The 27,881-nt window shown below is 40.5% G+C and overlaps 1 protein-coding gene across 3 annotated transcripts in view; it reads right to left on the reverse strand.

The window, feature by feature from the left end:
• Efcab11 (EF-hand calcium binding domain 11) overlaps nucleotides 1-27,881 on the reverse strand; it is a 156,553-nt gene that overhangs the window by 2,103 nt on the left and 126,569 nt on the right. The window contains exon 6 of one of the 3 annotated variants that reach the window (XM_078050706.1): nucleotides 10,261-10,316. The exons of the other annotated variants lie outside the window; for them this stretch is intronic. Coding sequence (XP_077906832.1) covers nucleotides 10,304-10,316 — 13 coding nt within the window. The 3' untranslated portion in view covers nucleotides 10,261-10,303. The remainder of the gene's footprint in view (nucleotides 1-10,260; nucleotides 10,317-27,881) is intronic. 3 annotated transcript variants of the gene reach the window in all.

The following is a 27,881-nucleotide window of genomic DNA, read 5'->3' on the forward strand; positions in this document are numbered from 1 at the left end:
CCTATCTATATGTACATGACAGGGTAAAATAATCGATGCCTCCCGACTCTTCTTCAAATATGAGCAGATCTGGTCATTTCGTGAGAGTAAAGAGGAAATTCAAGTTCCAGAGCTGTAATTTTTAAAGCTAAAATATACTTCTTCTTCTTCTTCTTTTTTTTTTTAACAGGCAAAATTATTTGGAAGCAGGAAGATTTCACAGCACCCACACTCAAAGTGCTGTGTGACGAGGAACAGATGTGGCTGGTGGGTAGAGGTGGTGATGTGCTGAGGAGAGGAAGAAAACGCCTTTAGAGAAAAAGGTGAAAGTCTCACCGCTTCTGTCCACAGCATCTGACCCCAGTTCTGAAACCCAGCGGGTTGTTCTGCCATCCCCAACGTACTTTCAGCACTAAAATATTTGACACCCTTCCCCCCCAACTCATAATGAGCCCTGGAGGGCAAGCACCTTCCTTCCCCACCTCTCAGCACAGAGCAGGCAATGAATGAAAGGATTTGTGGGACAACAAATTTGGGGAAACCCACCTCCCAGCAGGCACTGGGGAATTAAAGGGACTACCATCACTAGCATCTGGAGTCCAAAAGCAGCCATCTCAGAGTCGCCTCTCACGGAGTCCCGGAGATGTCAACTATGGCCTCCATGCTCAGGCACATTCTGCAAATGCAGGCTGGGTACAAGACAGACTAGATGAGAAATGGAAAATGAGGCTGCGGATGTGGGCGATGGATGGAAGAAGCCCTCGAAGGCCAGAACAACGGAGGGCTGCAAGGCAGGACAAGGAACCAGGGCCGAAGGCTGCAGGCCAAACTGCCCTGAGTCCAGGACCGGGCTCTACCATGGAGTCAAGCGGCTGCTCTTTGACAAGATATTTGGATGTGGCCGAGAATACATCCAGGCTTGCGCTCCAGGACTGGCTCCTCTAATTAAAACAGATGTACGACAGGAAAATAAACTGCTGTTAACAATAACAACTACTTTCTAAAATTGTAGGCCCACTTAAATTAAAAAATTTTTAAAAAATACACAAAGGAGATCTGGAATTGATTTTAGGAGTAGAGACCCCAAAGAGCAGATGTACCTCTGTGTAATTTAGTATGAAACTTGGAGAGCCCTGGGAGGAAGGGGGTAGGAAGCGAGATGAGAGGCCAGGAATGAGGATGACCGCCATGCCACCCCCCAGGGCCTCGGTGGTCAAGAGCCTCTGAATAACTGCTGCACTGACTAGGAGCCTCAGGTCATCTGTGTTGCCTTTACGCCCTCATTGCTCTTTTTATTTTTAAAATACGTTTTTTAGTTGTCAATGGTCCTTTATTTTATTTATCTATCTGTGGTGCAGAGAGTTGAACCCAGTGCCTCACACGTGCTAAGCGAGTGCTCTATGGACAAGGTGAGCCTGGGGGTGTCTGCGTTGAGTCAGGGGCTGAGGATTGAATTAGGAGGTGAGTTTTTTTTTTTTCTGGGTAGGTATAGTAGAGGGCAAAAAAATGCGGAGTGGTAGCATTTTCCATCAACTAAATTAATTCACAGAAATAAGGGCTCAGAGCCATAACTCTCAAGAAATTTGTAAGAATCTTAGAAAGTAGGATGGGGAGGGGGGTCTAGGCAGTGGTACTGTCTGGACTTTGGAGGGCAGGAGGACCTCAGGTAACACTGGGATACGTTGAGCGTTTCAGGCAGGACTAGAGAGTCCATTCCAAAGGTTCACCCCATATCTATTAAAATACAGACATTTCCTCAGTCATCATTATTAAAAATGGCTACATTTATCTCCATCTGCATGAGCTTTGGTGTTTTTGTCTTTTACAGCCTGATCTGTTGAGCAGGACTACTCTCAGCTTTTGGTGATGCTTGTAGGCTTCATCAGCCCAGACTAGGTAGGTTCCTCTTGGATCAGAGGCCATAGGCCTAGCCCTGAAGGAGCCTGGGTCCCCTGCTGGGACTCTGCTGAAGCCAGGCCACAGAGTCACCCTTCTGCAGCCTGAGGGGAAATGTGGGTTTCTTTTTTTAAATTACAAACATGTAAATAGTGTTTCTCTAAAGTAGTAACTGTTTCTTGGAGGAAATATTTACACTGGCACAGTTTCTAAAATGTTCTGCAAGTACTTATTTCTTGAAAAATAGTTTTTGTTGTAAAATCACTTGAGAGTAATCTATGGCCAAGTCTCCAAAGCCAGATTTCATACTGGAGAACTGGCTTTTACCCAAGTTCCTTTTTTAAAAAGGGAAAGAAAGAAAGAGAGGATGGTTTGTAGATTTTATCACACTGGACTAGTCTCTATTAAAGTAATACAAAGACTCAGAAAGTGACATCTTTAATTGTAAACAAGAATATAAACTTGTATTTACACCACAATTCAATCTTATAAATCTATATTCATTGGGCAGAAGTTGAAGGCTAGATACTAAACAGAATGAAGAAAGTAGGGTTATGGGTATTTCTGTCTTAAAATATTCTTTACAATTAAGCATTTTCTTTCATTTTAGTCTGACTTTTCCAAACAAGGGATCTTATTTCATACTGTATAAAGTATCATTGGCTAAAGCTGGGCTTCTCAGTCTCAGCCCCATTGACATTTTTTTTTCTTTTTTAAAAGAATTTAATCTTTATTTTATTTACTTATTTTTATGTGGTGCTAAGGATCAAACCTAGTGCCTCACCCATGCCAGGCAAGCGCTCTACCACTGAGCTACAACCCCAGCCCGTCATTGACGTTTTGGACCAAATAGTGTTACAGCAGAGAGGGGGCTGTCCTGGGCATCGGATGGACATGTAGAGCATCCCTGGCCTCTACCCACTAGAGGTCAGTAGCATCCTCTTCCATGCCCCACCCTCAGTTCTGACAGCCAAAAAGGTCTCCAGAAATCGCCAAATCACCAAATCACCTGAGGACAATCACCCCAGGGTGAGAACCATTGAGCTACAGGAACCATAGTTTGAGGCAATTCCTGGGACTATTCCAGCTAAATCTAGAATTACTAAAATAATTGCTTTCAAGACTTTTTTTTAAACAAGTGATTTCAGGGCCAGCAGATGCATACATTTTCCTCGGATGGATTATACAGATAATTGTCCTAATACTCTGTCTGGCCCAAACTAGGTTTTAAATTGAGCCCAGAGAAGACCCCACTCAAGAGGCAAGCTCTTGCTGGCAATAACAGGGCGAGTGCCAGGCACATCTGTGTCCCAGCAAACGCACTGACAGTCAGTAATTATTGTGAGTCACTGGGATAGTCACATGGGGTTTTGAAAGTTGACACTGTATTTGATTCACCTGAAACATGGATGAGCGATTTAATATGGAGGCAAAGATTTAAATGAGAAAAGTTTTTTAGTGGAATTTTCGGAGTGGGGAAAAGGGAGAGAGAATCTCTTTCTCTTGGTTCTATATGGAATAATTTAAACTAAAGTCAATCTGCCATTATATTAGGGACAAAGCTGTCATATTGACTGAACAGGAAGAGTAAAAATTACCCTTCAAGCAAGGAGCCCCTGCTGGGGATGAGAGAACCCGCCAATTGAAGATGCAATAATGACAGCTTCCCCCACAGCAGCCTTCTCTTCCGAGGAACCCGCTGCTTCTCTCCACTGGTGAACTCGCCTCTTTGTTGATGAGAGTCCTGCAGGGCTCTACAGCGATTCAGTTGGTAATGTGTTTATTAATTTTACCTTTTTAAAGACATGTGTTAAAAAAAGCCACTCAGACACACAGGAAGGATTAAAGAGGGATGCAGATGATTTCTGGTCTCTTCCAGGCTCCGCCATGACCGTGGCAGGTGCATTCCTGTTTTTGCACCCTGCTCTCCCCTGTGCCCACCTCACACCCACTGCACCCATATTATTCCAGCCATTGCTGGGAGCACCTGGCCTCAGCTGCACCGAAACCAAGTACCTTCTGCTCTTTGCCTGGGGCTGCTCTGACACCTGGGTGTGGCCTGCACACTTGTGCGCAGGTGCACAATCACACATGCAGGGGGCACACGCCATCTAACAGTTTGGAAAACAGAGGAATTAAGGCCCCATAGAGCAACCCTTGACCAAGGAGACAACGGTGTTCAGTGGATAACGCCCTCTCCTTGTGTCCCTCAGGAAGACAACCCTGAGTCTTTCGTGGGGCTGAGCTCCATGCTCACAGCAGTGATGAACTTGATAACAGACGCCTGCATTGGTTTCCCCTCATTCTCTGCTTCACAACAACCTGCAGAAGCCCTCATCACGGGTTCTGCTTTCAGGAAGAAGCTAGGCTAAGACACAGTGGAAGGTTTATTTTGAGAGATGAAGTTCACGCGGAGCATTTAAATTGCCACCAGCAATAGCGAGTCACAACAGCTTCTCATTCAGGTAAAGGGGATCTCACTACTTGAAATAGATCAGAGTGTTCAGCTATTTGCAAATGCTCTTTAGAGCAAATTAAATATTGTCTTAAAGAACAGCATTCAAGTCTGGTGTTCCAGGCAATTGAAATGCCAAAGTTAACCAGAGAAACACAGCAGCAGGCTTCTCTTTACTAATATACATGTTTTATTTAATAATATTTAGTTTGTCAACAGTAAAGTATTATTAGACTTTCAGTGTTCCTTCAGGGTGAAGACAATATATTCTGGACCATAAGGTCCTTTAGCATCCTTCTGGATGTAGACATAGTTAAGAGCTGGCTGTGAGCAGGTGACTGACTTCTCTGTTTAGGATGAACCGTTTATTATGAAAGCAAGTCCAGACAGGCCAGGAATATGGGATGACAAGAGCCAGGCAAAACTTCAGCCCCATTAGCACCAGGCTGTAACTATCGGGTAATGATGAGTAGACACTGTGGTTACTTCCTCAACAGCCACCTTACCTTACCTGCCTTGTGCTGTGTAGCAACCGTGTGATCTGGGTGGGATGGATCCCCATGCCAAGCTCCAGAAATGGGACCAGACTTAAGTTAATGACTCCCACCCTCCTTACCACAGTGACTGGATCCAGGATTGACTGGCTCATGCCATTAGTACTCGGTGTTCCTCCTCTGGTCACTACTGAGTGATAAAGAGTGGATCCAAGGAGCTGGGTTGTGGCTCAATAGAGCACTTGCCTCCCATGTATGATGTACTGGGTTCGATTCTCAGCACCACATATAAATAAATGAATAAAATAAAGGTCATCAACAACTAAAAATAAATATTAAAAAAAAAGAATTGACCCAAACATAATGAAGTCTAGGGATTCTGTTTGCAAGTTGATAAAGAAGCTATTTCAATATGGTCATCTGGGAAACAAAGGGGAGGCTTGGTCTTTCATCAGCCTTGTCCTACATTAGGCTGAGATCTCCACCACAGTCCCATCTCCAGTGTACAGCGATCCAATAATTGGTGAGTATCTTTCAAGTATTAATAAGCAGCCTGAAATGGTGCTGTCCACACAGAAGGGAAGAGTCAAAATAGCTGACTGAGCTGAAGTCTAATCAAACCATGCCTGAAGCCTGTTCTATGTCAAGGCTCTCAATCACTGACTTGATAAATTCCCTGTGCTATTTAAAAGGCCATATGAAATAGATGGCCTGCTACTTGCTGGCGAAACCATCCTAAAACATTCCTTTCTGAATCTTCTCTAAACCTTGCAATACCTGGAACTTGGTCAACCGAGAACAGACAATAAATATACAGTAGTCCTACCTTGTTCTTGGGTGGTATGTTCCCAGACTTCCAATACATGCCTAAAAGTATGGATAGTACTGAACAGTACTTTGGGGCAATTAATAACACAAGCATTGCAACACTACAAAAAATAGATCTGATAACCAAGAGGGTTACTAAGGGTTACTAAGAGACTTAGGGTTACTTAGGGTTACTAAGAGACTAACATGAAAGTAGCATATAGTGTGGATACAGTGAACAACAGAATGATTCACGTGCCATGCAGGTCAGAGCAAGATGGCACGCTACTTAGGGTGCTGTATAATTTATGAAATGAATTCTTTATTTCTGGAATTTCCATTTAATATTTTTGGACTGAGGAAAGTGAAACAATGGGTAAGGAGGGCTACTGTAATTCTTCTGAAATGATTCCATTTTGGAAGAAACCCTAAAATTGGATTTCTCTTTAGATGTAATCCCAAGATTCTGGAGTATTCTCCTCAGTTCTGTATTCTAAAGAAGTAACTTGCTTATTGTATCCATTAAACATTTCTGCTTATGGTGCCTTCACTGTGACCCTTAATGTGCTAAAGAGACTAATATGTTTTTTTCCCCCTAGAGACTGACAGAAAAGATTCTCCAGTTAAAAAAAAAAAAGAAAAGAAAAAAAATGGAGTAAAATGCAGTCACAGCTGGTAAAAATGGTTAGCCATAAATAATGACTCACTTTTTCCTGTGTGCTAGGTTTTAAGAATGAGAAATCTTATTTAAAGTTGGATGCATTTTAAAAGGAGGAAAGAGTGTAATTTGAGCGTGCCTAATTATTGACTACTGGTGGACATGTGGGTAAGTGCAATCAACATAAAGCCCAAAGACTCATTTCCAGCAAACAGTCTGGTATTTCTTCTCTGTCAAGTGTTTTAGCAAAGCTGCTAATAAACAGTGATATGATCTTGTTTCTGTTTGGTTTTCTGGAAGAGGAATTGCAATATAAGAAAATAGCACAGATCAGACAGTTTTAGGGATAAGGAGTAAAAGTCAATGTGAACATCTTTGAACTAGCCATAAAAATCTGTTTCCTGAACTCTAGGGTCACTAGCGCTTCCATTCTCCCCCCTTGCCAATCTGTGCAATACCAGGGGCCTACTCTGAGTACGGCTGGGGGTTGTGGGGGAGAGTGGTCCAGCCAAAACTGCCCAGGAGGGAGCTCCTGTCTCTGTCAGCTCTGGCTGGGCCTTGTGACCTTGGGCGAGTCTCTTAGTTGCTATGAATTTCTAGGTCCTCCCTTGTGAAGCTGAATGGCTGGCCTAGATTGCTAAGATCTGACCTACCTCTAAATTGTGACGACTCTTAAGCTGCCGCTTAATTGTACAACTAGTATCTTTGTATACAGAAATTTAAAAATGCAACCCAACTTCTGTTAGCCATTTTTAGCCTTTTTAAAAAAGTAATTTGAGTCTTTGACCCTGTGGACAGTTCCAAGGAACCATAAACATATATAAATGCAAATGGGAAGAAAAAAAAGATCCTGCCTTCCACAGTGTGAAATATGAACAAAGATAAAACCATTTCTATTTCAAATAATCACTTTGCCTGAGATATCCAGTATCATCTTGAACTTGATTATGAGATAAAAGAAATGGGACAGAGATGGCAATCATTTAATCTCTTAAGAACAGCTATTCTGAAGAGCTTTTCACTCTATGCTCAATAGATTTCTAGCAGGTTATGATCTGGCTAGAAAGAAAGCATAATGAGGAGGAAAATTATGTTTTCAATAACACACGCTTTTACAGTACAAGTCCATCCACAAAGGAGGCAATAAAATGAACTCTGACCACTTTAACAGATGGCGTAATGGCTCAGTGCACAGATGTGGCCTCTCTGAAAGCAACAAGTTCATATCCTTGACTGAAGGTTTAGGAATGAGCTGAACTTTCAAGTGTAATGTAGGGAAGATTACATACTTCCCGACAAGAAGGCTGAGTGTCAGTGGGTTCAGAGGCTTGGAGAGATGGGCTGAGAGAATAAGGCTTAATGAGCTTCATTTTGCTAATGCAACAAATAGAGTTGAAGTTGAAATGCGAACTATAAACATCAAGCCATTTGTAAATGCCCTGCTAATAACACTGTTAGCCACTGTTTGGTAGGAAGCTTGCTTTTTTAAAAGCATCCTGCCTCAGAGTCAGAAAACACCAATTGTTGAATAATGCTTATTTTCTCTGAGATGCATAATGTTTTTGAGTAGAATTTATTTTAAGTAATGTTGTGATAGAGGAATTTTAGAGTTTTTTGTTTGTTTACTTGTTCTTTTTAAAGGAAATTTGATCAATTAAGTCGAAGGTTTATCTGGAAAAATAAATAAACCCCATGATTCAGAATGTTTTTTAAAAATAATAACGATGACAAACAAAATATAAATCCTCAGGAGTTAAAACAGTGTGATTATGACTTAGGAATCAATGAACAGGAATAGTGTCCAGAAATATGTACACAGGAATTCAGCAAAGATCAAATGAGGCATTTCAAACCAGTGGGGACAAACAGAAGCTGGGATAGATGGCTCTCTGCTTCAGGTGGAGGAGGTTCGGCCCGTGGCAGAGGCTGCTCTGTGTTCAACCAAACTCTACTTTCCTCTCTTCCCAGGAATGCAGCTATAGCTCCCAGCATCTCTTACAATTTGTGTAACTGGGGGTTCTGGCAATGAAATGTTTATAATGATATACAAACAAAAAATACCCTTGATTCTATCTAATTAAAAGCATAACATTTTAAAGGAGGGCACAGGACCTAATAGTCATCCTAGGGTCGGTGACATGGCCAGTTTCTGAAAGATACTCTTATCTGGGGCTAGCAATGACTCACCAGAAACCCAAGTGACTTACTCCATACATCTTCATCATAAAGATTATTTTAAAATTCTGTTAAGTCAGGTTTTCTTTTCATTAAGTGAGAATGCAGGAATTTATAAAAATTAGGATTTTTAATGGTTTGTGCTTTAGTTTTAAATAATCCATTTGGGAAAATAGATTTTACATCTTAGACCATTTCTCACTGATGTGCATCACTGAGCCAATAGAAAATTTGGCTTTAGTTCAGCATAATTATAATAAATTATTTATGTTTCATTTACAACATTGCTCCTAGCATTTAAAACTTCTGGGCCTGTAGACAATAAGAAGCAGCATAAAAAGTGAATAACATTTCATAATGCAACAATTCCCTCAAATTACAAGCAGCGCCCTATTAATAAAGTCCACCTATAATCACAACTTCACACCAAATGGGATGACCATTAGGCTTTGAACAAGAGAATTTCAGTCTAAAGAGATGGAGGTTCAGAAGGCTTATACAAGCGTTCAGAAAGTTATTCAGTGCACAGTGAATGTGGACATGGCTGAATTGATCACACCCCAGGAGGATAAAACCAACAGACTCCAAGTGAAATTGCAGAGGAGACATTTGAAGATTAAAATCTGAAGGTGCATCTTTATTTACTGGGTAGAGACAGGATTTGCTTTCTATCTCTGCAATGGTTTTGAAAGCTGGTATGGAGACAAGGGCGGGACACAGGAACATTTCTGCGGGAGGTCTCACAGACTGTCTATGACATCTGGGGACCCTAATCTGGACAGGCCTCTCTCCTGCTGGCAGGCACAAAGCCTTTCTCCCAAGGAGGGTGACCATGTGCTGAAGCAGGCCCCTTTTTGCCATAGCAAGTGGGGAGAGGAGATGAATCCTCAATGTTTCAGGCTGAGAACAGACACTGGCTCACTAGGGGTTTCGATAAACGCGTAAATCGCTAAGGGACATTAGAGATGTTGTGTGTGGGGGGGAATTCTCCCTTGCCTTGAGAAGAAACTGCTCTCCCATAAATTGCCACACTAATACTGATTTCAGGGATTCAAATTACTAGCCCGATCCAGCGTGACATTTTCTGCCCATTATCTAGTTTCCCCTGCCTCCAGGCAGGGCCACATCATTGATTACAGAGCATTTCAGCCACTAAAAAAGATCATGCTCATCATTAAAGACATTAAGTGTTGATCTGTGCTAGCTAAGTGACTTAAAAGGTTCGTGCCCTTCTAGTAACAACTCAAAGAAGCTATTTCAGGATATTTATTAAACAAATTAAGTATTTACATGATGCTCAAGCACAGAGGCACAGTCACCGAGTGCCAAAGTGTAAGACAACAAAACCAAGAGAATTTCTGTGGTGGAAACTGCTTTTTCAGTTTCTTGGAAGTGGGAGCAGAGGTATACTGTTGGTGAGATGTAAATTAGCACAACCACTATGGAAATCAGTATGGCAGGTCCTCAAAAGACTAGGCTTGGAACCACCATATGACCCAGCTGTACCACGCCTCAGTATTTCTCCTGAAGAATTAAAGTCATCATACTGCAGTGGTTCATGCATGCCCATGTTTATAGCAGCACCATTCACATTAGCCAAACTATGGAACCAGCCTAGGTGTCTACCACAGATGAACAGATAAAGAAAATGTGGTATATATAACACAATGGAGTTTTGTTCAGTCATAAAGAAAATGAAAGCATGGCATTTGTAGAAAAATGGATGGAATTTGAGAACATTAGGTTAAGTGAAATAAGCCAAACTCAGAGATGGGAGACAAACAAGATACACTCACCATCCGACAATCTTAATATGTTCATATGGCCATATGTTTCCTCTCATATGTGGAAACTAGAGAGCAAAAGGAAAAGAAAGGTAAAGGGATTCCATAAAAATCAAAGGGAGATCAGTAGAATAGAGGAAAGGGACCAGGGGGAGGCAGGAGGGAAAAGAAAGGGGGAACCACTGGGGAATGTCGCTGGCCACGTTATATTGTCTTATTGTGTGCATGTATGAATATGTAACGACAAGTCCCACCATTAGGTACGACTATACCGCACAACGAAAATATGGAAAAAACCCTTATAAATTAAAAAAGTGGGGGCAGAGGCACCTCTAAATGTCTGGGAAAGAGTCTGATTTGGCAAGGCAAGTGTTTTGCCCTCCACACCCATCATGGCATCCTAATGGCCACCTGTCTCATAAAAGTCCCCCCTGTCCCAAGACATTTTCCTTCTAGAGTACAGTCTCCTTCTTGTTAAGTGGTGATCAATGACTGAAGATACAACTTAGGAAATCTCTTTCAAAGACTGAAGACTAAAGGAAATAGGTACATATTCTCTAGGAATCCCGGAGGGGCCTGATGCACAACATATTTTCGCTGGCCAATGGGACACACCGTGGTAAAGGAAACCTGTTTCTTTAACACTGGGACCGTTCATGAAGGTTGGACTACGATTGTTATTTGTGTTCCCCTCATCTGCTTACAAACTTGCAGCGGGCAGGGGCCACCTACTCTGGTCCACTGTGCTCCTCCTAGCACTCGGCCCAGTGTCTGGCACACGGTAATGTTTAGTACTCGCGTGCTGAACATCTAAACATGTGAAGAGTCTGGAGATGGGAGAAAAGATACAACTCACCATCCCACAGTCTTAAGCCTATTGCTATGGTCGTTTTGGCACTTTTCCTTCAGCATAGGAACATTTGGATCATGCTATTTCTCCCTATTGTTGTAGTCTTCATAATTTTCACTTAGTTTCTGTATATAATTTTATCAAATAATTTTATAGTAATTTACTTATGGTTGGGTTTGTTACTGCTCCAATGTTATTTACTTGTATAAGTGTGTGAATGAGCATATGAATTAATGATGCTTTTTCTTAGAAATGAATCCTGAATTTATTTATTTTTAATGAGACAACTAAGAGCCCACTATGGACCAGGCACATGTGAGAGTCTGAGGACGTGGGGGTGCACAGAAAAGACAGAGTCCCTTTGAGCTTTCAGTACAGCCAGGGAAAGAATTAAATAATTCTACAAGCAAAGTAAAATTACCAGTGTGCTAGGGACCTTAAAGGAATGAGAGAAGGTGCTAAGAGAGGGTGGGATAAAGGGATGTGAAATGGGTAGAAAGTCAGGGAAGTGATCCCTGAGGAGGTGGCACTGAGCTGAAATCTGACGGCTGAGCAGCAAGCTGGTTAGGGAGTGCAGGCAGGGGACGAGCTTTCCAGGCAGAAGGAACGGTGTGTTGCAAGGGCCTCCTGGCAGGGGGAGCAAGGGACATTCAGGGAGCTCAAAGAAGGCCCATGTGGCCAGAGCCCAGAGTGAGGAAGAGTGTGAGCCAATGAGACGGAGGGTGCGTGCCATGAAACCATTCAGGACTGGAAGTAATCCACAGAAGGATGGGGAAGCCATCAGAGTGCTCTGAGGAGGAGGAGGAGGAGTTACTTAGAAATACATTTTGAAAGTTCATCCTTGTTGGGGGAGGCAGAAGAATGCCCCCTCACCACCGAAGATATCCATGTGCCAGTTCCCAGGACCTGGGAACACGTTGTATTACATACAAAAGAGGAATTAAGACTTCAGATGAGGTTGAGGTTGCCTACCTTAAAAATGATGACCCTGGACTATCTGGGTGGTCATCTTCAGGGTTTTTAAAGTGGGAGAGGAAAATGGGGGGTGGGGAGGGGGGGAAGGGAGGGAGAGGTGGGGGGTGGGGAAGGGAGAGATCCATCCTCCACTACTGGCTTTGAAGATGCAGGAAGGGGCCTTGGGCCAGGGAATGCAAGGGGCCTTCCAGAAGCTGGGGAAGGGGAAGCAGAGGATTCTCCCTGGAGCCTCTGAAAGGAACACAGCTCTGCAGACACCTCCATGTCTGCTCAGTGCGTCCTCTTTTGGATTTCTGGCCCCAGAACTATACGATGAAAAACTTATGTTGTTTTGAGTTACCAAGTTTGTGGTGATTTATTATAGCATCATAGTGAATTAATTCAAGGGGGAAGATCATGAATTTGGTTTCAGCTATTTTAAGTTTTACAAGTCATTGACACAAAAAATGTGGACATTTGGAAGTAACCACTTACAGTCATTCTCCTCACAAGTTATAGAATCTATATTTTGCTTTTCACGACCGCAGTTTTATCATACATAAAAAGTCAATACATTTAAGGTTGGTTCCAGTTCTAAATCTCAGGGTTTACATGTTTAAATAGGAACAAATACACTTTTTATTTAGATTCCTGTTTAGTACTTGGCAATCATTGGGGAAAAAGGGATATTAAAAATAGTAATCCAAATGAAAGGGGCAAAGGGTTTTATTTTTTTAAAAAGTGCCTAAAATGTAAAATAATCTGGAAATACCTTAATAAGAAATGTGTTGAATTTATTTAAAGAAAACTACATAATTCCACTGAGACATACAAAAGGATATTTGGAAATGTGGAAGGATGTGCCATATGTGTGTTCCTGGATGGGAAGACGGAATGCTGTAAAGATGCCAAATTCTTCCCAATTAATTTATAGGTTGAATGCAATTTTCATCAAAACCCCAAAGGGAGTTTTTGGAACTTCACAAAAAATGATTCTACCATTCATCTGGAAAATAAACAACCAAGAAGAGCTGAGAGCAATTTGAAAACAAGAAATACCAGGTTTTAGACTATCATAAAATAAGGAGGAAATCGCGAAGGCAAAGATCACAGATGTGAACACATGAACACTTAAAATCTCTGAATATCATAAAGTTGTAAAAATAAAAGGAAAATAACAAATTAGAAACAGTTGTAATAAAAGAGGAACAGCTAAATGTTCTACTAAGGAAGAGAAAATGGGCAAATGACATGAATAGATAACTTATGGAAAAGGGACTAGAGGTTAATAAATGTGAAACTATTCAATGTTAGTAGTAATCAGTGAAATAAAACACAAAAACAAGGGACTGTCTTCTTCCCTATTAGATTAGCAAAGATTTGAAAATAAGTACCATTCAGTGATGAGAACATGGTCCAGGGGCATACGCTGCAAGGGGAAGGGTAATTTGTCCATTAGGCAATTGGGAAAGAAGACTCAGGAAGCAAAAAATAATAAAATAAGCTCATCTTCACCAAGATGGTATCCCAACATCCAGGAGCCTCAGTGAAGACAGGTATGTTTATTATAGGGTTATTTATAAAGTAAAAATGACTTTTTTCAATAAAAGTGTGGGAAATAAAACTCTCACTTATTTTAACAACAATACTAAAAAAACTTGAGAGAAGCAAAAGAATAAATACCAAAATATTAATAATGATTATCTTTGGTAGAAACATAGTTGGTTTTTATTTTCATCAGACCTTTCTCAATTTCTGGAACATTCCATAAGGAGCACTTGTTACTTTAGCCAGATCTCCATCCCTGTGCCCTACACACACACACACACACACACACACACACACACACACGCCTCTTCCCTCTCCTGTCAGCTTCCTAGTGCAAATGGTTGGTAGCTGAGGGAAAATTCATATTTGATAGAATCATCCTGGGAGTGATGGCCAACAGAGGAAAAACATTTTGCACTTAGAGGGCTAACATAATATGAGTATCTAAGAAAGGAATGAAAGGAAAGATGTGATGGGTAGAACTTTTAAAGAAACCACTATGACTGCAGAGAAGGAATGCCACCCTGGGCTGTGTGTGCGTGGATTCCTTCAGGGACTGCATGGTCTGACTGTGTGGCTGGCTTGACACTCTTTAGTTATTCATACAACCCCAGATGGAAGTTATACTGGAAATGGCTCCTGGCGGGAGGGGAAAACACTTTTTCTCCCCACGTGGAATAAAACCACAGGTATAGAACAACCCTGGATTGTGTCTGGTGCTATGGTCTCTGGAGTACTGTTCAGAACAAACACCCCAGACGAGACCTTCTTCTGTCTTTCTTTCCTCTCCCCCATGCTTCTCGGCTCCCACCCTCCCAACCCCTGAAGGGAGCCATGTCTAGGGCTCAGATCTGCCATCTGCAGCCCGTGTGGTCTGGTACACTGGGAGACTGCCACTGCTCACCTGCCCACCATACCTCCAAATTCCAACCCTCTCCCCAAAACAACTGCACATGGTCATTTTCTCCTTTCAAGGTATTTTAGAATTCACCAAGCCCACTGTTTCCATTTTACAAGGAAACAGAGGCTCAGAAGCCTACGCCTATTTAAAATAGAAAACCAGCTCTCTGGGTTCTTGGTACAGTCCTATACCCAACTAATAATAATTATGGACTTTCTGATATCTTGAGGATCTTTGTAAAAAATCCATGTTGGTCCCACTGCACGCAGAAAGAAGAACGGAGCTGTTGAATAGTGCCACCTCAAAGCTGCATATAGTACTAGGAACAAGGCCTTGGGACTCCCTGTTTCTAACTAACTGGTCAATCTTTGGCTTATGTTGGGGTATGGGATAAACTCTGGAGTGAGGGTCATTTTGTTGTGCAGCCAGTCCCAAACTTTTCATAACCATGAAGAATTCCAGGCTGAAGGAGACATGAAGACCTGGACCTGGGATGTAGCAATAATAACATCACACCACAGCTCCACAGAATAGCACAAGAGAACATTCCAGTAATTCAGGAGTGGGAAAAGAAAGAACAAAAACATTTAAAAATATTAGTGCTTCAAAATTATGCATTAAGTGTACATTTGAAAATTTTCCATTACAGTTCTTAATTATGTTTTTCCCCCACAGACATTGGGTTGTGCTTAAGAAAAGAGCCCTTAGCAAAACCTGAATTTGACAGAAGTGCCAATATCATAATTAGAAGAATTTCATTATGAAATCCTTTTTAATTAATACTACACAGCTGTAAATTTGCGTTTTGAGCAATAGTGAGGAGATAAACTATTAAAGGATAGTAAATGCTCTTGGAACTTCCTGAAGATTAGAGTTTTGACTGATTTGATGATTTAATTAGAAAAACAAAAATCAAGAAAGAGAGTATAAAGGGGAAAGTAGAACGAGCACATTAGAGACAGAGCTGAGATAATGTGAGAACACAAAGTCTAGAGGAGTTTTAGGAATATAACAATGAGCACTAAAGTATCCTTAAAAAGAAATCTTTGAAACCTCAGAGCAAAAGATGAAAATTTGTGAATCAAAATAGAAATAACAAAAAATTCTTCTCATGACATAGTTAACACATCATACACATTTTTGACACTCATAATTATTTATATATTAAAAAAATTTAAAGGGAGCTTTGCAAAATAAATATACATTCTAGATCTTTAATTTCTGAAAACAAAACAAAATCTTTAGAATAAAAAGCCAATATTACTTTAAGGAGATCCAAATAATACTGGCATGTTTCTTTCATATATATATATGAAAGAAATTATATATATGGTTGTAGGTGGACACAATACCTTTATTTTGCTTATTTAGTTTTTTTATATGGTGCTGGGGATCAAACCCAGTCCTCATGCATGCTAGGTAAGTGTTCTACCACTGAGCCATAACCCCAGCCCCTGGCAAGCTTCTTAAAAGCAAAGTCAAAACAAAAAGACTTTTTATCTTATATTAATAATTAATAAACTATTAGAGGATCTTGCCATTGTGATAAGGCAGGAAAAATAATTAAGAAAAATTAATACAAAAGGAACATCACTAATTGCTGCAATCCATGATGTTATAACCCAGAAAACTCAAAGAAATTTACACAGAATTTTAGAAAATAAAAAATTCAGGAATATTTATCACATAAAATATATTCTAAAAATAACAATTAGCATTTCCTTTGAATAATAACAACCATCAAATTTTTTGTTTCAAAACTAGATTTCAAAATTTATTGAGTATCTATTTGGTGACTAACCTAAGGTAATAAACATGGTAATATCTCAAGTTTCTTTTAAATTTAATACATTTAAAATACTATAGAAGCATACTGTATTATATAGACAACTCTAAAATTCATATCAAAGATTAATTTGGAATAAATAGAATTTGCCTTAGAATATATCAAAATATGTCATAAAGCAACCTGAGTTAAAAGTATGTAGCTGATTTCAGAGCTCTGGGTTCATGGAAGAAAACGGAAAATTTAGAAGTAGAACATAGGTTACATGAGAATTAAATATATGACAATCTCAGTATAACAGAAGAATTGCTGAGTGCATTTTAAAAATATTATTAAAAATCAGAAACCTAGATCTTACTTGATACAAAAGAAAGATTGTAATAAAGAAAAATTTAATGTATGATTTCCCAAATTTAGAAGAGAATGATATATTTACATGGATATTTAGATTTAAAATATAGAAGACATTGCAAGTAAATGGCAGATAGGGGAACTAAGGTAAAGTTAAAAAGTGATGTGCAAATGTTTGTGATAAACATTGTATGTAAATTTTGACATCTAAAATATAGGGAAAGATCTTACAAATATTTAAGTTAAAATTTCCAATGACAGATGGTTGAAAGTTACATAAGAAATATTTTAAAAATACATCCAATTTAAGCAAATGTTGTTTGCCAGGTGAGTGGAGTGAAATAAAACTGCATCATAACACTCTTCACTCACCAAAGGGCCAGTAAAGATGAAGTGAGAAGGACCAGAGTGGGCCAGTCTCCAGGAAACATACTATGATTCAATGACAGTGCTTCAAACTCTTTCGAAGACAGGTAACTAGAAACACACACACACACACACACACACACACACACACACACACACACACACACACGAGGCACACAGACACATGGAGCAGAAGGAAAGGGAAAACGAGAAGCAAAGAGAGGTGAAACAGGGAAGTAGGCAGTGAGTTTAGGAAGGAAGGAAGGGGAAGATTACATATTTGGCCCATTATTCTATTTCTAGAAAATATATCTAAAAACTCATTTTAAAAACTTCTGCTCTTCAGGGCTGGGGTTGTGGCTCTGAGGTAGAGCGCCCACCTAGCATGTGTGAGGCACTGGGCTTGATTCTCAGCACCACATAAAAATAAAGATATTGTTCACCTCTAACTAAAAATAAATATTAAAAAAAACCTTTTGCTCTTCAAAAGACACTGTTAAGATGATGAGGCAAGACCAGAGGAAAATCTCTGCAAGCATAGCATAGACATGATAAAGCAATACTTCAAGAACTGTCCAAGTATAATAAAGAAAAGAACATGGTAAAAAATAAGCAAAAGTTCTGAACAAAGTTCTCATTAAAGAAGATATATCAGAACAAATTAAAAAATACATTAAAAAAAGAAGAAGATATATGGGTGAAAAGCACATGAAAAGATAGTGAGCATTATTAGTCAACAGGAAAATACTGACTAAAAACACAATGAGCAACCCTTGCACATGCGTAAGAATGGCTAAATTCAGAGACAAAGTGCTGGGAGGACAGACACATTCAGAATTCTCATTCACTGTGGGTAGAAATGAAAACCGGTATAGGCACTTTGGAAAAGTTTGTTACTTTCTTAAAACATTAAGCGCACATTTTCCTCTGGTCTTTGCCTTGTCTTTTCATCATCTTAACAGTGTCTTTTGAAGAGTAGAAGTTTTTTTTTTTTAATATTTAGTTTTAGTTTTAGGTGGACGTTAACATCTTTATTTTATTTTCATGTGATGCTGAGAATCAAACCCAGTGCCTCACGTATGCTCTACCTCTGAGCCACAACCCCAGCCCTGAAGAGCAGAAGTTGTTTAAAAAAGAGAGAGAGAGAGAGAGAGAAAGAGAGAATTTTTTAATATTTATTTTTAGTTCTCGGCGGACACAACATCTTTGTTGGTATGTGGTGCTGAGGATCGAACCCAGGCCACACGCATGCCTGGGGAGCGTGCTACCGCTTGAGCCACATCCCCAGCCCCAAGAGCAGAAGTTTTTAAAATGAGTTTTTAGATATATTAAACCATATGGTGCCACCTATTCTATTCCCAGGTATTTATCCATGGGAAAGAAAGTACCCATGCGCTCAGGCTTCACTTAGGTGTTCACAGCTACTTCATCTGCAGGACCCAAACTGCAAACAACCCAAATGGCCATCAACATGGAATAGTGAACAAACCGCGAGAGTCGATACAATGGAATTCCACTCAGCAATTTAAAAGGAATGAACTGTTGATCCATGTTCTCACATGGGTAAGTAATTATGCTGAGTCATGGAAGTCAGAAAAGAGAGCCCACGTCATGTGATTCCATTTACATAACGTCCTAGGAAAACAGAAAGGGATTTGTAGTGCCAGGAAGCAGTTTGATGGCGCAGGGAGCTGGGCGGGGGCAGGCAGGTGGGAGCAGTTGCAAATCGACACAAAGAAACACTGGGTGGTGATGGATGTGTATGGTGGGTCTCCTAAAGGTCAAGTGCTGGACACTTAGTCCCAAGTGTCCATATTAAGGTGACAAAACCTTTAAGAAGTGAGCCAAGGGGGAGATAATTAGATCATGACAGCATCATCCTCAAAAGGAATGAATGCCCATCCCCAGAGAAACGGTTAGGGCATGAGACTGGATTAGTTGTGGAGACAGAGGGCTGTTAGGAAGTGAGGCTTAGCCTCTTCTGCAGTTGGCCAGATCCTGTTCCCTTCTCTGCCAAGTTGTGACACAGCCAAGGGGACCTCACCAGATGCCAGCATCATGTTGTTTGGACTTTCCAGTCCCAGACTCATAAGCCAAATACATGACCTTTGTATATGACCCAGCATCAGGTATTCTGTTATAGCAGCACAACATGGACCAGGACAGACATCTTCAATATTCTGACTATAGCAATATTTCATGGGTCTATCCAGGCAAAAAGTATTAAACTGTATTCTTTAAGGATGTGCATTTATTATACATCATTACATTACAATAAAGATATTAAAAATGTTTAAGTGGAAATTATTTAGACTATCATCTTTTACACTGGCAAAAATGTAGTAGGAAATCCCAATGTCCAACAAAAGAAATATATTTCAGTAAATTACAACTCATCAATTTACTAAAAAGATTTTCCAGACAGGCACAGTGGCACATGCCTGTAATCTCAGTGACTCAAGAGGCTGAGGGTAGGAGGATCACAAGTTTGAAGCCAGCCTCAGCAACTTAGCAAGGTCTTAAACAGCTTAGTAAGACCCTGTCTATAAATAAAACATAAAAAGGGCTGAGGATGTGGCTCAATGGTTAAGCACCATCTAGGTTCAATCCCTGGTACAAAAAAAAATAAAAAAAGATTTTCTGTTAATAAACATACTGTCTGTGAAGACCATGTCGTATAAACTTCCTGCTAGTAAGATATGAACTACACATTCAGGATTATTACAGTTACACAAAAAAACTCTGACTGCACGTAGCTAAAGACTGCCAGAGGCCAGCAGAGACACCCAACAGTTGTCACAGTGAAGTCAGGGACTATGAATGGCCTAAGCATAGAGCTATTGAAATACATTTCTTTTTTTTTTTTTTTTTAAGAGAGAGTGAGAGAGAGAGAGAATTTTTTTAATATTTATTTTTGTTTTTAGTATTTGCCAGACACAGTATCTTTGTTGGTATGTGGTGCTGAGGATTGAACCCGGGCCGCACGCATGCCAGGCGAGCGTGCTACTGCTTGAGCCACATCCCCAGCCCAACATTTCTTTTTTCAAAAGAAATAGCATGCTCATTTTTTAGCGTTTTATTAACATCTTTCTAAAGCTCTTTCCAAAGTATTTGGGAAGTCTTGACACTAAATAGACAAAGAAACTTAAAGAAACTTAAATGCTGAATTCTCGAGCAAAATATTATTTGCCTCCGTCTACTCCTCTTTGCTCCCAGACCCCCTGCTGGCCTTTCCAGCACAGGACACTACCTTATTTGGGTCCTGTCATTCCTCTCTCATTAAATTTGAGTCTCTACGCTGCCATTGAGACAGATTGTATCATATGTTTCCCTCATAAAAATTGTCAGCAGAATCCCACTCTGCCCAAATAATTCAGTTATCTTAACACAATCAGTCTCTTTTAAACTACGGCAATCTCCACTTCCAGTCGTATTTCCTTATTGCAAAATCTAGTCTCTTATTTGCTAGTCTTTAATTCCTATGTATTATATTCCTGGAGTGTAAAAATGTGTGATGGTTAATTTTTCTCTGTCAACTGGGCTAGGCTGTGGTGCCTGGTTGTTTGAGCCAATGTGATTTAACACTTAAACCAGTAGACTTTGAGTAAAGCAGATTGACTGCTCTCCATAATGTGGGTGGGCCTCAACCAATCAGTTGAAAGCCTTAAGAACAAAGACTGATGTCACTAGTTAAAAATCAATCTCTTTCTCTTCTTACTGTCTCTACTCCTATTGTCTCTATATCTCTGGAGATACCACAGCATCAAAGAGCCTCAACACTTTTGGACTTATAGGCAAAACCAGGGAACAGAAATATCAACAAATAGTTAAACCCAACTTGGAGGGTATTGCATTAGCCTTTCTGCCATCAATAATGAAAAATTCTATCTAAAAAATAATTTTCAGAGATTGGACATCGGAAAGCAAGGCCTATGGTGTCCAAAAAAGAAAACCAAAGGAAGGATGCCCAGATCAAGGAAGAGATGCTCAGATCACCAGGCCGTGTGCCACAAGGTGCTGTTTGGACGGAGGCGCAGGGAAGGGTAATTTAAGGAGCGAGTGGTGGGTGGCCTTGCTGAGCTCAGACAGAGCGGAGCTCGGGGCATCGAAGACCTAACTTATTCCATTCCAGGGGTGTTCCCCCTCCCCTTTTTAAAAAAGACTTCCTCCTCTAGCTAATAACATTATTTTTCAGAAATAATCACGTCATAATCAGTAATAGTCCTTATTTTCCTGATTTGCTCTCTGGTTCTAAAGCAAATCAGTGATAATGTAAAAGAGTGAATATCACTTCATAAAATAGCAACTCACATTTAGTGGAAGAGTTTGGGTGTAAACTAAAATTCACACTTAACAACGAACACCGCGCCTCCCCTTCCCCACTCGGGTTGGCTATTGTGTATTTTAAACATACATCAAGTGGTCACACAGGTGACTAAAATGATGGCATTTAATGACTCGGGTTGCCTCCCTGTCTTTACACCCCTGCACAATCACTGTCCACACTGAACCCACCGTCTGGCTGCCTTGCTGGTTCTGCTGAGCCGACCACGCTGTGGTCACGCGCCCCCGCGGAGCCCGTGCAGCTCAGAAACCAAAGGGGGCCATCCACAGTTGACCCCTACCCTTATTTCCTTATTCCAACACCGGCCTGTTGTTTCCTAGTCCTTCCTCCCCAGGCACCACTCCAGGTTCTTCTGTATTCTTAAAGCTCAAAGTAACCTCAGCAATTATTTAGAGCATAGGCCAATGAAAGTTGTTTTTCTTTCTGCCCCGGGGCAGGAATAGTTTACCATTGACTAATCAGAACTGCAGAGACGTGGTGAAGATGGAAAGAACACAGACCTTCTGTCATTTTTATAATTCTTTAAAACATGGCTTTAGATGATACCCCCTGGTTTTCAGCACCTCTGGCGGACTGCTGCTCACCTGGGCCTTGATACCACACTGGCTGGGGACGGCTGGGGGCTGGAATTTCTGGCAGAGCACTGGAGGAAGGGTGCTGTGCAGAAAGGGGCCCAGGACTCCTCTGGCTTCCCCTGAGTCTGGCTAGATATGCTACAGACAGGTGGGTGAGAACCCCAAGGCTTGGGGAAAGAACACGTAGGCACAGGTCAGCTACTTCAGGACCTCCCACAGGACTTGCACACATGAGGTGCCCCGGTGACACTGGGGAGACATGGTTGAACACCTGTGTATAACAGACACCAGGAAGACCCTCCATCAGAAATAGGGCTGAGTCAGTCACAGAGCAAAGGCTACTCTAGATCATCCCGACACCGTTTAAAAACAAGCTCGAAAATAACAAGCTAATTTGCAGGCAAAGTAAAAAGCTGAAATCTCAGACTAGATAAAAGAAGAGATCTCAGAACTACATAAAAGACGACATCAAAATCCTGATACTTACCAAGCTTGGTGGCACATGCCTGTAATTGCAGCTATTTGGGAGGCTGAGGCCAAGAGGATCACAAGTTGGGAGGCCAGCTTCAGCAACTTAGCAAGATCTTGTCTCAAAATTTAAAGAGAAAAAATTTTAAAGGGCAAGGGGTATAGCTCAGTGGTAGAGCACTTGCCTAATATGAGTAAGGTCCTGGGTTCAATCCCTAGTATTAAAAAAAAAAAATCCAAATCCCGATAGACAACATCCTAACATTTGTAATTGTGGCAAGCACAATTTCTAGGAATGACCCTCGAGATTACATACACCATCGCTAGAATATAGAAAAAGTGATGAGATATCCTTCCCTGAATGTTATATTTATCCAGGAGGATAATCCAGGGTGTGAGCCTAATCAAACCGCTGTGCAGAGAAGTTTCTTCAGCTTGTAGCAAAAGAGGAGGTAAAAGGGAATCAAAGGATAAGGTGGATTTGACACAGTACTGTTGATGTGAAGCTAGAGAAGACTGCAAGAAAGGAAAGGGCATCCAGGAGGACCTGAGGGCAGAACCAGCTGACAGCCAGCAAGAAAATGAAGACCTAAGGCCTATAGCTGCAAGTGAGTGGATTCTGCTAACAACCGGAGCGCCTTGGAAGCAGACTCTTCCCACGAGTTTCCAGACAAGAGCCCCACCCAGCCAAGCCCTTGATTTTGACCTCCTGAGATCCCATGCAGAAACAACAAGAAGTCCAGACTTCTGACCTTCAGAGCTGTAAGACAAGACTGGAGGTTGTTTTAAACTGTTAGGCTTGTGGGAATTTGCCATGCAGCAGTAGGAAACTAATCTAAGAATACCCAGAATCCAATTAATAAGATATTACTAAATATGCTAAGAAGTAGGAAAATGTGACCCAGAAGCAGAAAGAAAACCAGTCAACAGAAAGAGAATCATAAATAATTAAGATGATAGAATTAGTAGATAAGGCTTTTTTTTTTTTTTAGAGAGAGTGAGAGAGAGGGGGACAGAGAGAGAGAGAGAGAATTTTAACATTTATTTATTTTTTCTTAGTTCTCGGTGGACACAACATCTTTGTTGGTATGTGGTGCTGCTGAGGATCGAACCCGGGCCGCACGCATGCTAGGCGAGCGCGCTACCGCTTGAGCCACATCCCCAGCCCCAGGCCTTTTAATTATAAGAATACTCCAAAATTTAAAGAAAAGCATAAACATAAGGGAGAAATAAATAATCTAAAAATAAACCTAGTAGAACTTCTGGGGGTCAGAAGCATAATATGTGAAGTAAGCAGTTCAGGGGATGGCTCAATGTCATACAGAGGATGGCTCAATGTCATAGATGGGATGGCTCAATGTCATATTACACAGTGCAGAGGAAAGCTGGTGAGTATAAAGACACAGAAATAGAAAATATTTTCTCTGAGAAAGACTGTCAGAGAAACAGAGCATAGGTGACTTGGGGGAACATCAAGCAGTCTAACCTACGTGTGATGGGAAGACCAAAGACGGAGAGGAAGGAAAAACATCTGAAGGAATAATGGTCAAAGCCTGTCCAAATTTGAAGAAAACTAAAATCACGAGATCCAAGAAGCTCAAACATTCTAAGTAGATAAACAAAGAACACCACAAAAAGCAACACCATAATCAAACTGCTGAAACCAAGCAATAAAAACAAAATCTCAAAAGCAGCAAGGGAAAAAGACATGATCCAAGGGGGGGAAAAAATATATATATATATATATATAAATTCCCATTGACTTGTTATCAAAAACGAGAGCCAGTTAGGATTACAACTTTAAGGTGCTAAAAAAAAATCCTTCAAGAAAAAAATAAAATAAAAACATTTCCAGACAAATAGAAACTGAGAAATTTGTCATCAGCAGACATGAATTTTAAATAGGAAGTTCTTTATTTAGGTTTATGGAAAATAATATGAAATCGGAACTTAGGTCTATGCTAAGGAAAGAAAGGTGCTGAGGGAAAGAGTAGGAAATGAGGTCAAAGGAAAGTAAATGACAAACAGGACAAAGTGAAAGACCAATGCGAGGATGGTAGACTCAACCACGTCAATGTTGCCTTAAGAGTTAAGATGTCACACGCTAATAAAAATGGGGAATTGCTGGAAAGGATAAAGAAGTAGGCCCAATTATATGTTATCAGGAAACCCACTGTAAACATAAAGACACTGTATGTGTATATAAATATATAAATATATAACGCATAAATGTATATAAATATATTAATTTGTAAATATGTAAGTTTATAAATATGTAAATATAAATACACTGTAAATATAAAGGTAGGTTAATAGTAACAGAAAACATCACCACCAAGCAGGGATGCCTATATCAACACTGTCAGGGATATAAAGAAAGAAAGAAGACCCATCAAGAAGACATAATAATCCTAAATGAATATATACTTAAAAAACAGAATTTCAAAACACACAAAACAAAAATAAGTAAACAAATAAACAAGATAATATATATCTATGTATGAATATGTGTGTCTATGTTGTGGCAAGTACTGTGAAAGAAATTCATGAGAACATATTTACTAGGGGAAGGGTTGTGGGTTTGCTCTAGATAGAGAAGCTTGGGAAACGATGCAATGAGCCAGGAATAAAGAGAAGCAGTCACACATGCAAGGGGCAGTGAGTTCTAAGAAAAGGAAACTACACGTGTGGGAGCCCTAACCAACATACAGAGGAGGAGAATGGCTTGAGAAGGGTCAGGTTTGATTTTAAATGCAATAGGATGTTCCCGGAGGTCTTCAGCAAGAGAAGACATCAGGTACTGCGGGCACTGGGTAGAAGACGGATTGTAAATGGGAAGACGGGGAGCCGGGAAGCTGTTGCAGTTTCAGGTAAGAGGAGGACGGCTTAGAGTGGGATGGTAGCAGCGGAGAGGAAGGGAAGAGGGACAATCTGAGATTTGCCATGTGTGTTACCAGCTGTCATTTTCCTTCTCCAAGGATGCCAGTAGAGGTGGAACGAGCCACCCCCTTCCCCGTTCCTGGGCATCCTGATTACTACCTAAAGAGTTAAGTGTGGCAGCCACTTTGTCCCTTGAGTTACTTGCCTCAGGCACTTCATCACCATCAACCACAGGGGAGAGTTTGATTAATCATGATGTCACCACACGACGCAGATTACTAACATTCCATTTTGCATTGGCAAGTGACTCAGCATGGCATTTGGGACACACGATACAGCCAAACCATTCCCAGACTACCTGGGATTGCTGCTGGTACCATCTGTTCTATCAGTCAGGATCTAGTCAGGAAACCAGAAATCACAGTAATCATCTCACAAGGAATAATTTCACGCAAGCAATGGGCTGGACAGGTGCTGGAGGACTAAAAAGGCCAAAGGGGAGTTCCATAGAAAAAGGGAAGTGACTGTTAATACGTGAAGCCTCTACCCTCCCGAGGCCTGGAGAAAGAAAGGAAAGAGGCAGAGGTCATGAGGACCTAGAGGGCTGCGGGAGAGTCCCCTGAAGCTGGGACCCACACCCCCAGGCGGGGCTGGAAGCCAAAGCTGGCATCTTCAATGGAGAACTAGAACCGGCCATGGATAACTGAAGAACAGTGACCGGGTGAGCCTCACAGGAACCACAGTGGACAGGAAGGACCAATTGCTCTCCTCCCTGGTTGCCCTGAGAAGCTGCTGGTGAAGGAGAAACGTGTTCTCAGAGCCAAGGTCCCGGCCTCACCACCATGACTGTGGCTACTTTCCGAGACATTGACTCTGCCTTGCAGAGCACACCATCTTGAGATGTGTTAAAGAAGTCCAGAGTTCAAATAGAGTCACTACTGTGGTTTGGAAGTGGTCACCAAAGTGATGGTACTGAGAGGTGATGGAAGCTGAGAAGAGACGGGGCCCAGTGGGAAATGATTTGGTCAGGAAGCACCACCCTCCGAGGGGATCAAGGCCCACCTTGAAGGAGTGACTGAACTGATTCTCACAAGAGCAGGCGTTATAAAGTGAGGGCCTCTCACACACCTGGGCTTTTCTGCAAGTGCTACTTGAGGGTCTCACGTGCCATCCCATCATGTGATGCCACCCCCCCATGTTATGATACAGGAAGAGGCCCTTGACAGATATGGCCCCCGAGCTTGGACTTTTCAGGCCAAAACAAACACTTTTCCTCACATAGTACCCACTGTTGGGTACTCTGTTAAAGCAATTCAAAAGGGATCAAGACAGTTATATAGTAGCTATTTGCATAACACTATAACAGAGTTTTTAAAATTCAACTTGAGACTTTTATTTGTGACCTCCAGAATGTAATGGGTTCTACTGTATTGCTTTCCAGCGTGATTTTTAAAGGCTGGTTTACAATCATAGCAAATATTTACAATAATGAGTTTATAACAGTAGCCATAAGAGCTAGATCTGTGTTAAATTTCTTTCCTCCATTTTCTTTTCCAATTTCTTCAGGTGACCTCTGTTAGCATCAAACCTGGCATTGATTGAGGTTGTTTCAGGTTCAACTACTATTATCTTGTTCAAAATAAAGTAACTGAAAGTGTTTCTGGTACTAGGAGACATGTTGAAAGAAAACTATTCTTTTCAGAGGGATATCTTTGAAGAAAAGCTTCACTTTATATTAAGCCCTATAAGGGAATGCTCCTTAAACGATCTGTGGGAAAAAAACACATTTTATAAATTTTCATTCCATTTAAAATGGATACCTTGTAAAAATTAGTAAAAGTGAATTATTGGAAAAATGAAGTAAAAAAAAGATAAAAGCTGTGATTTTGTATTATTAGTTCAACAAACAGAAAATTACATTGCAATAAATGTTCCTAGGGTAGGCATGATGTAGAGAAGAATCATCAGTATGAAAAATGTACATATTGTTTGTTCATTGAAAGTATGCCTATGGTGGTTAATATAGAGGCTCATAGTATACTTATTTTTTTCATTTTGAGGGAAAATGATTCCCTATATTAAACATCCATATTCATACTTCAAAAGAAAACAGTATAGATAAAAATTAAGTTTTTAAAGTGACAAATTGATTTGTACCTGCTTAACAATTTATCGAACTTAGGTAAGACCACCAGTAAGATTACTTGTAGAGGATAATGAATATCTAAGCTGTTGTATGCTTTGTTTTAATAATAACATAAATTAAACCAGTCTCACAGAATGAACAGAAGAAGATATTTTAGGACAGAAAGATCAGTTTTTAGAAATTTTTACCAAAAATGAGCAAGTGCTACTGTTTTCAAAGTCCTTCAATCTTTCAATAGAAGTTCCAGCCATGTATCCTGTAAATTACAGTTAAATTTAAATTATCTTTTTGATGAAAGAAGTGGATTCTGAATCCATGAATTTTTTTAAAGAATAGATCCTCTTTTGATGGAAAATAAAATTCAAAATGCTTGATCAATCTTTACAATGTTTGGTGATAGCTCTTCACAGATGTGCAAGAAAAAGATCATCACCTATGTCATTGATGATTGTTAAGTTTTGGA

Source organism: Ictidomys tridecemlineatus, chromosome 5 (assembly GCF_052094955.1).
Source record: "Ictidomys tridecemlineatus isolate mIctTri1 chromosome 5, mIctTri1.hap1, whole genome shotgun sequence".
Taxonomy (NCBI): Eukaryota; Metazoa; Chordata; class Mammalia; order Rodentia; family Sciuridae; genus Ictidomys; species Ictidomys tridecemlineatus.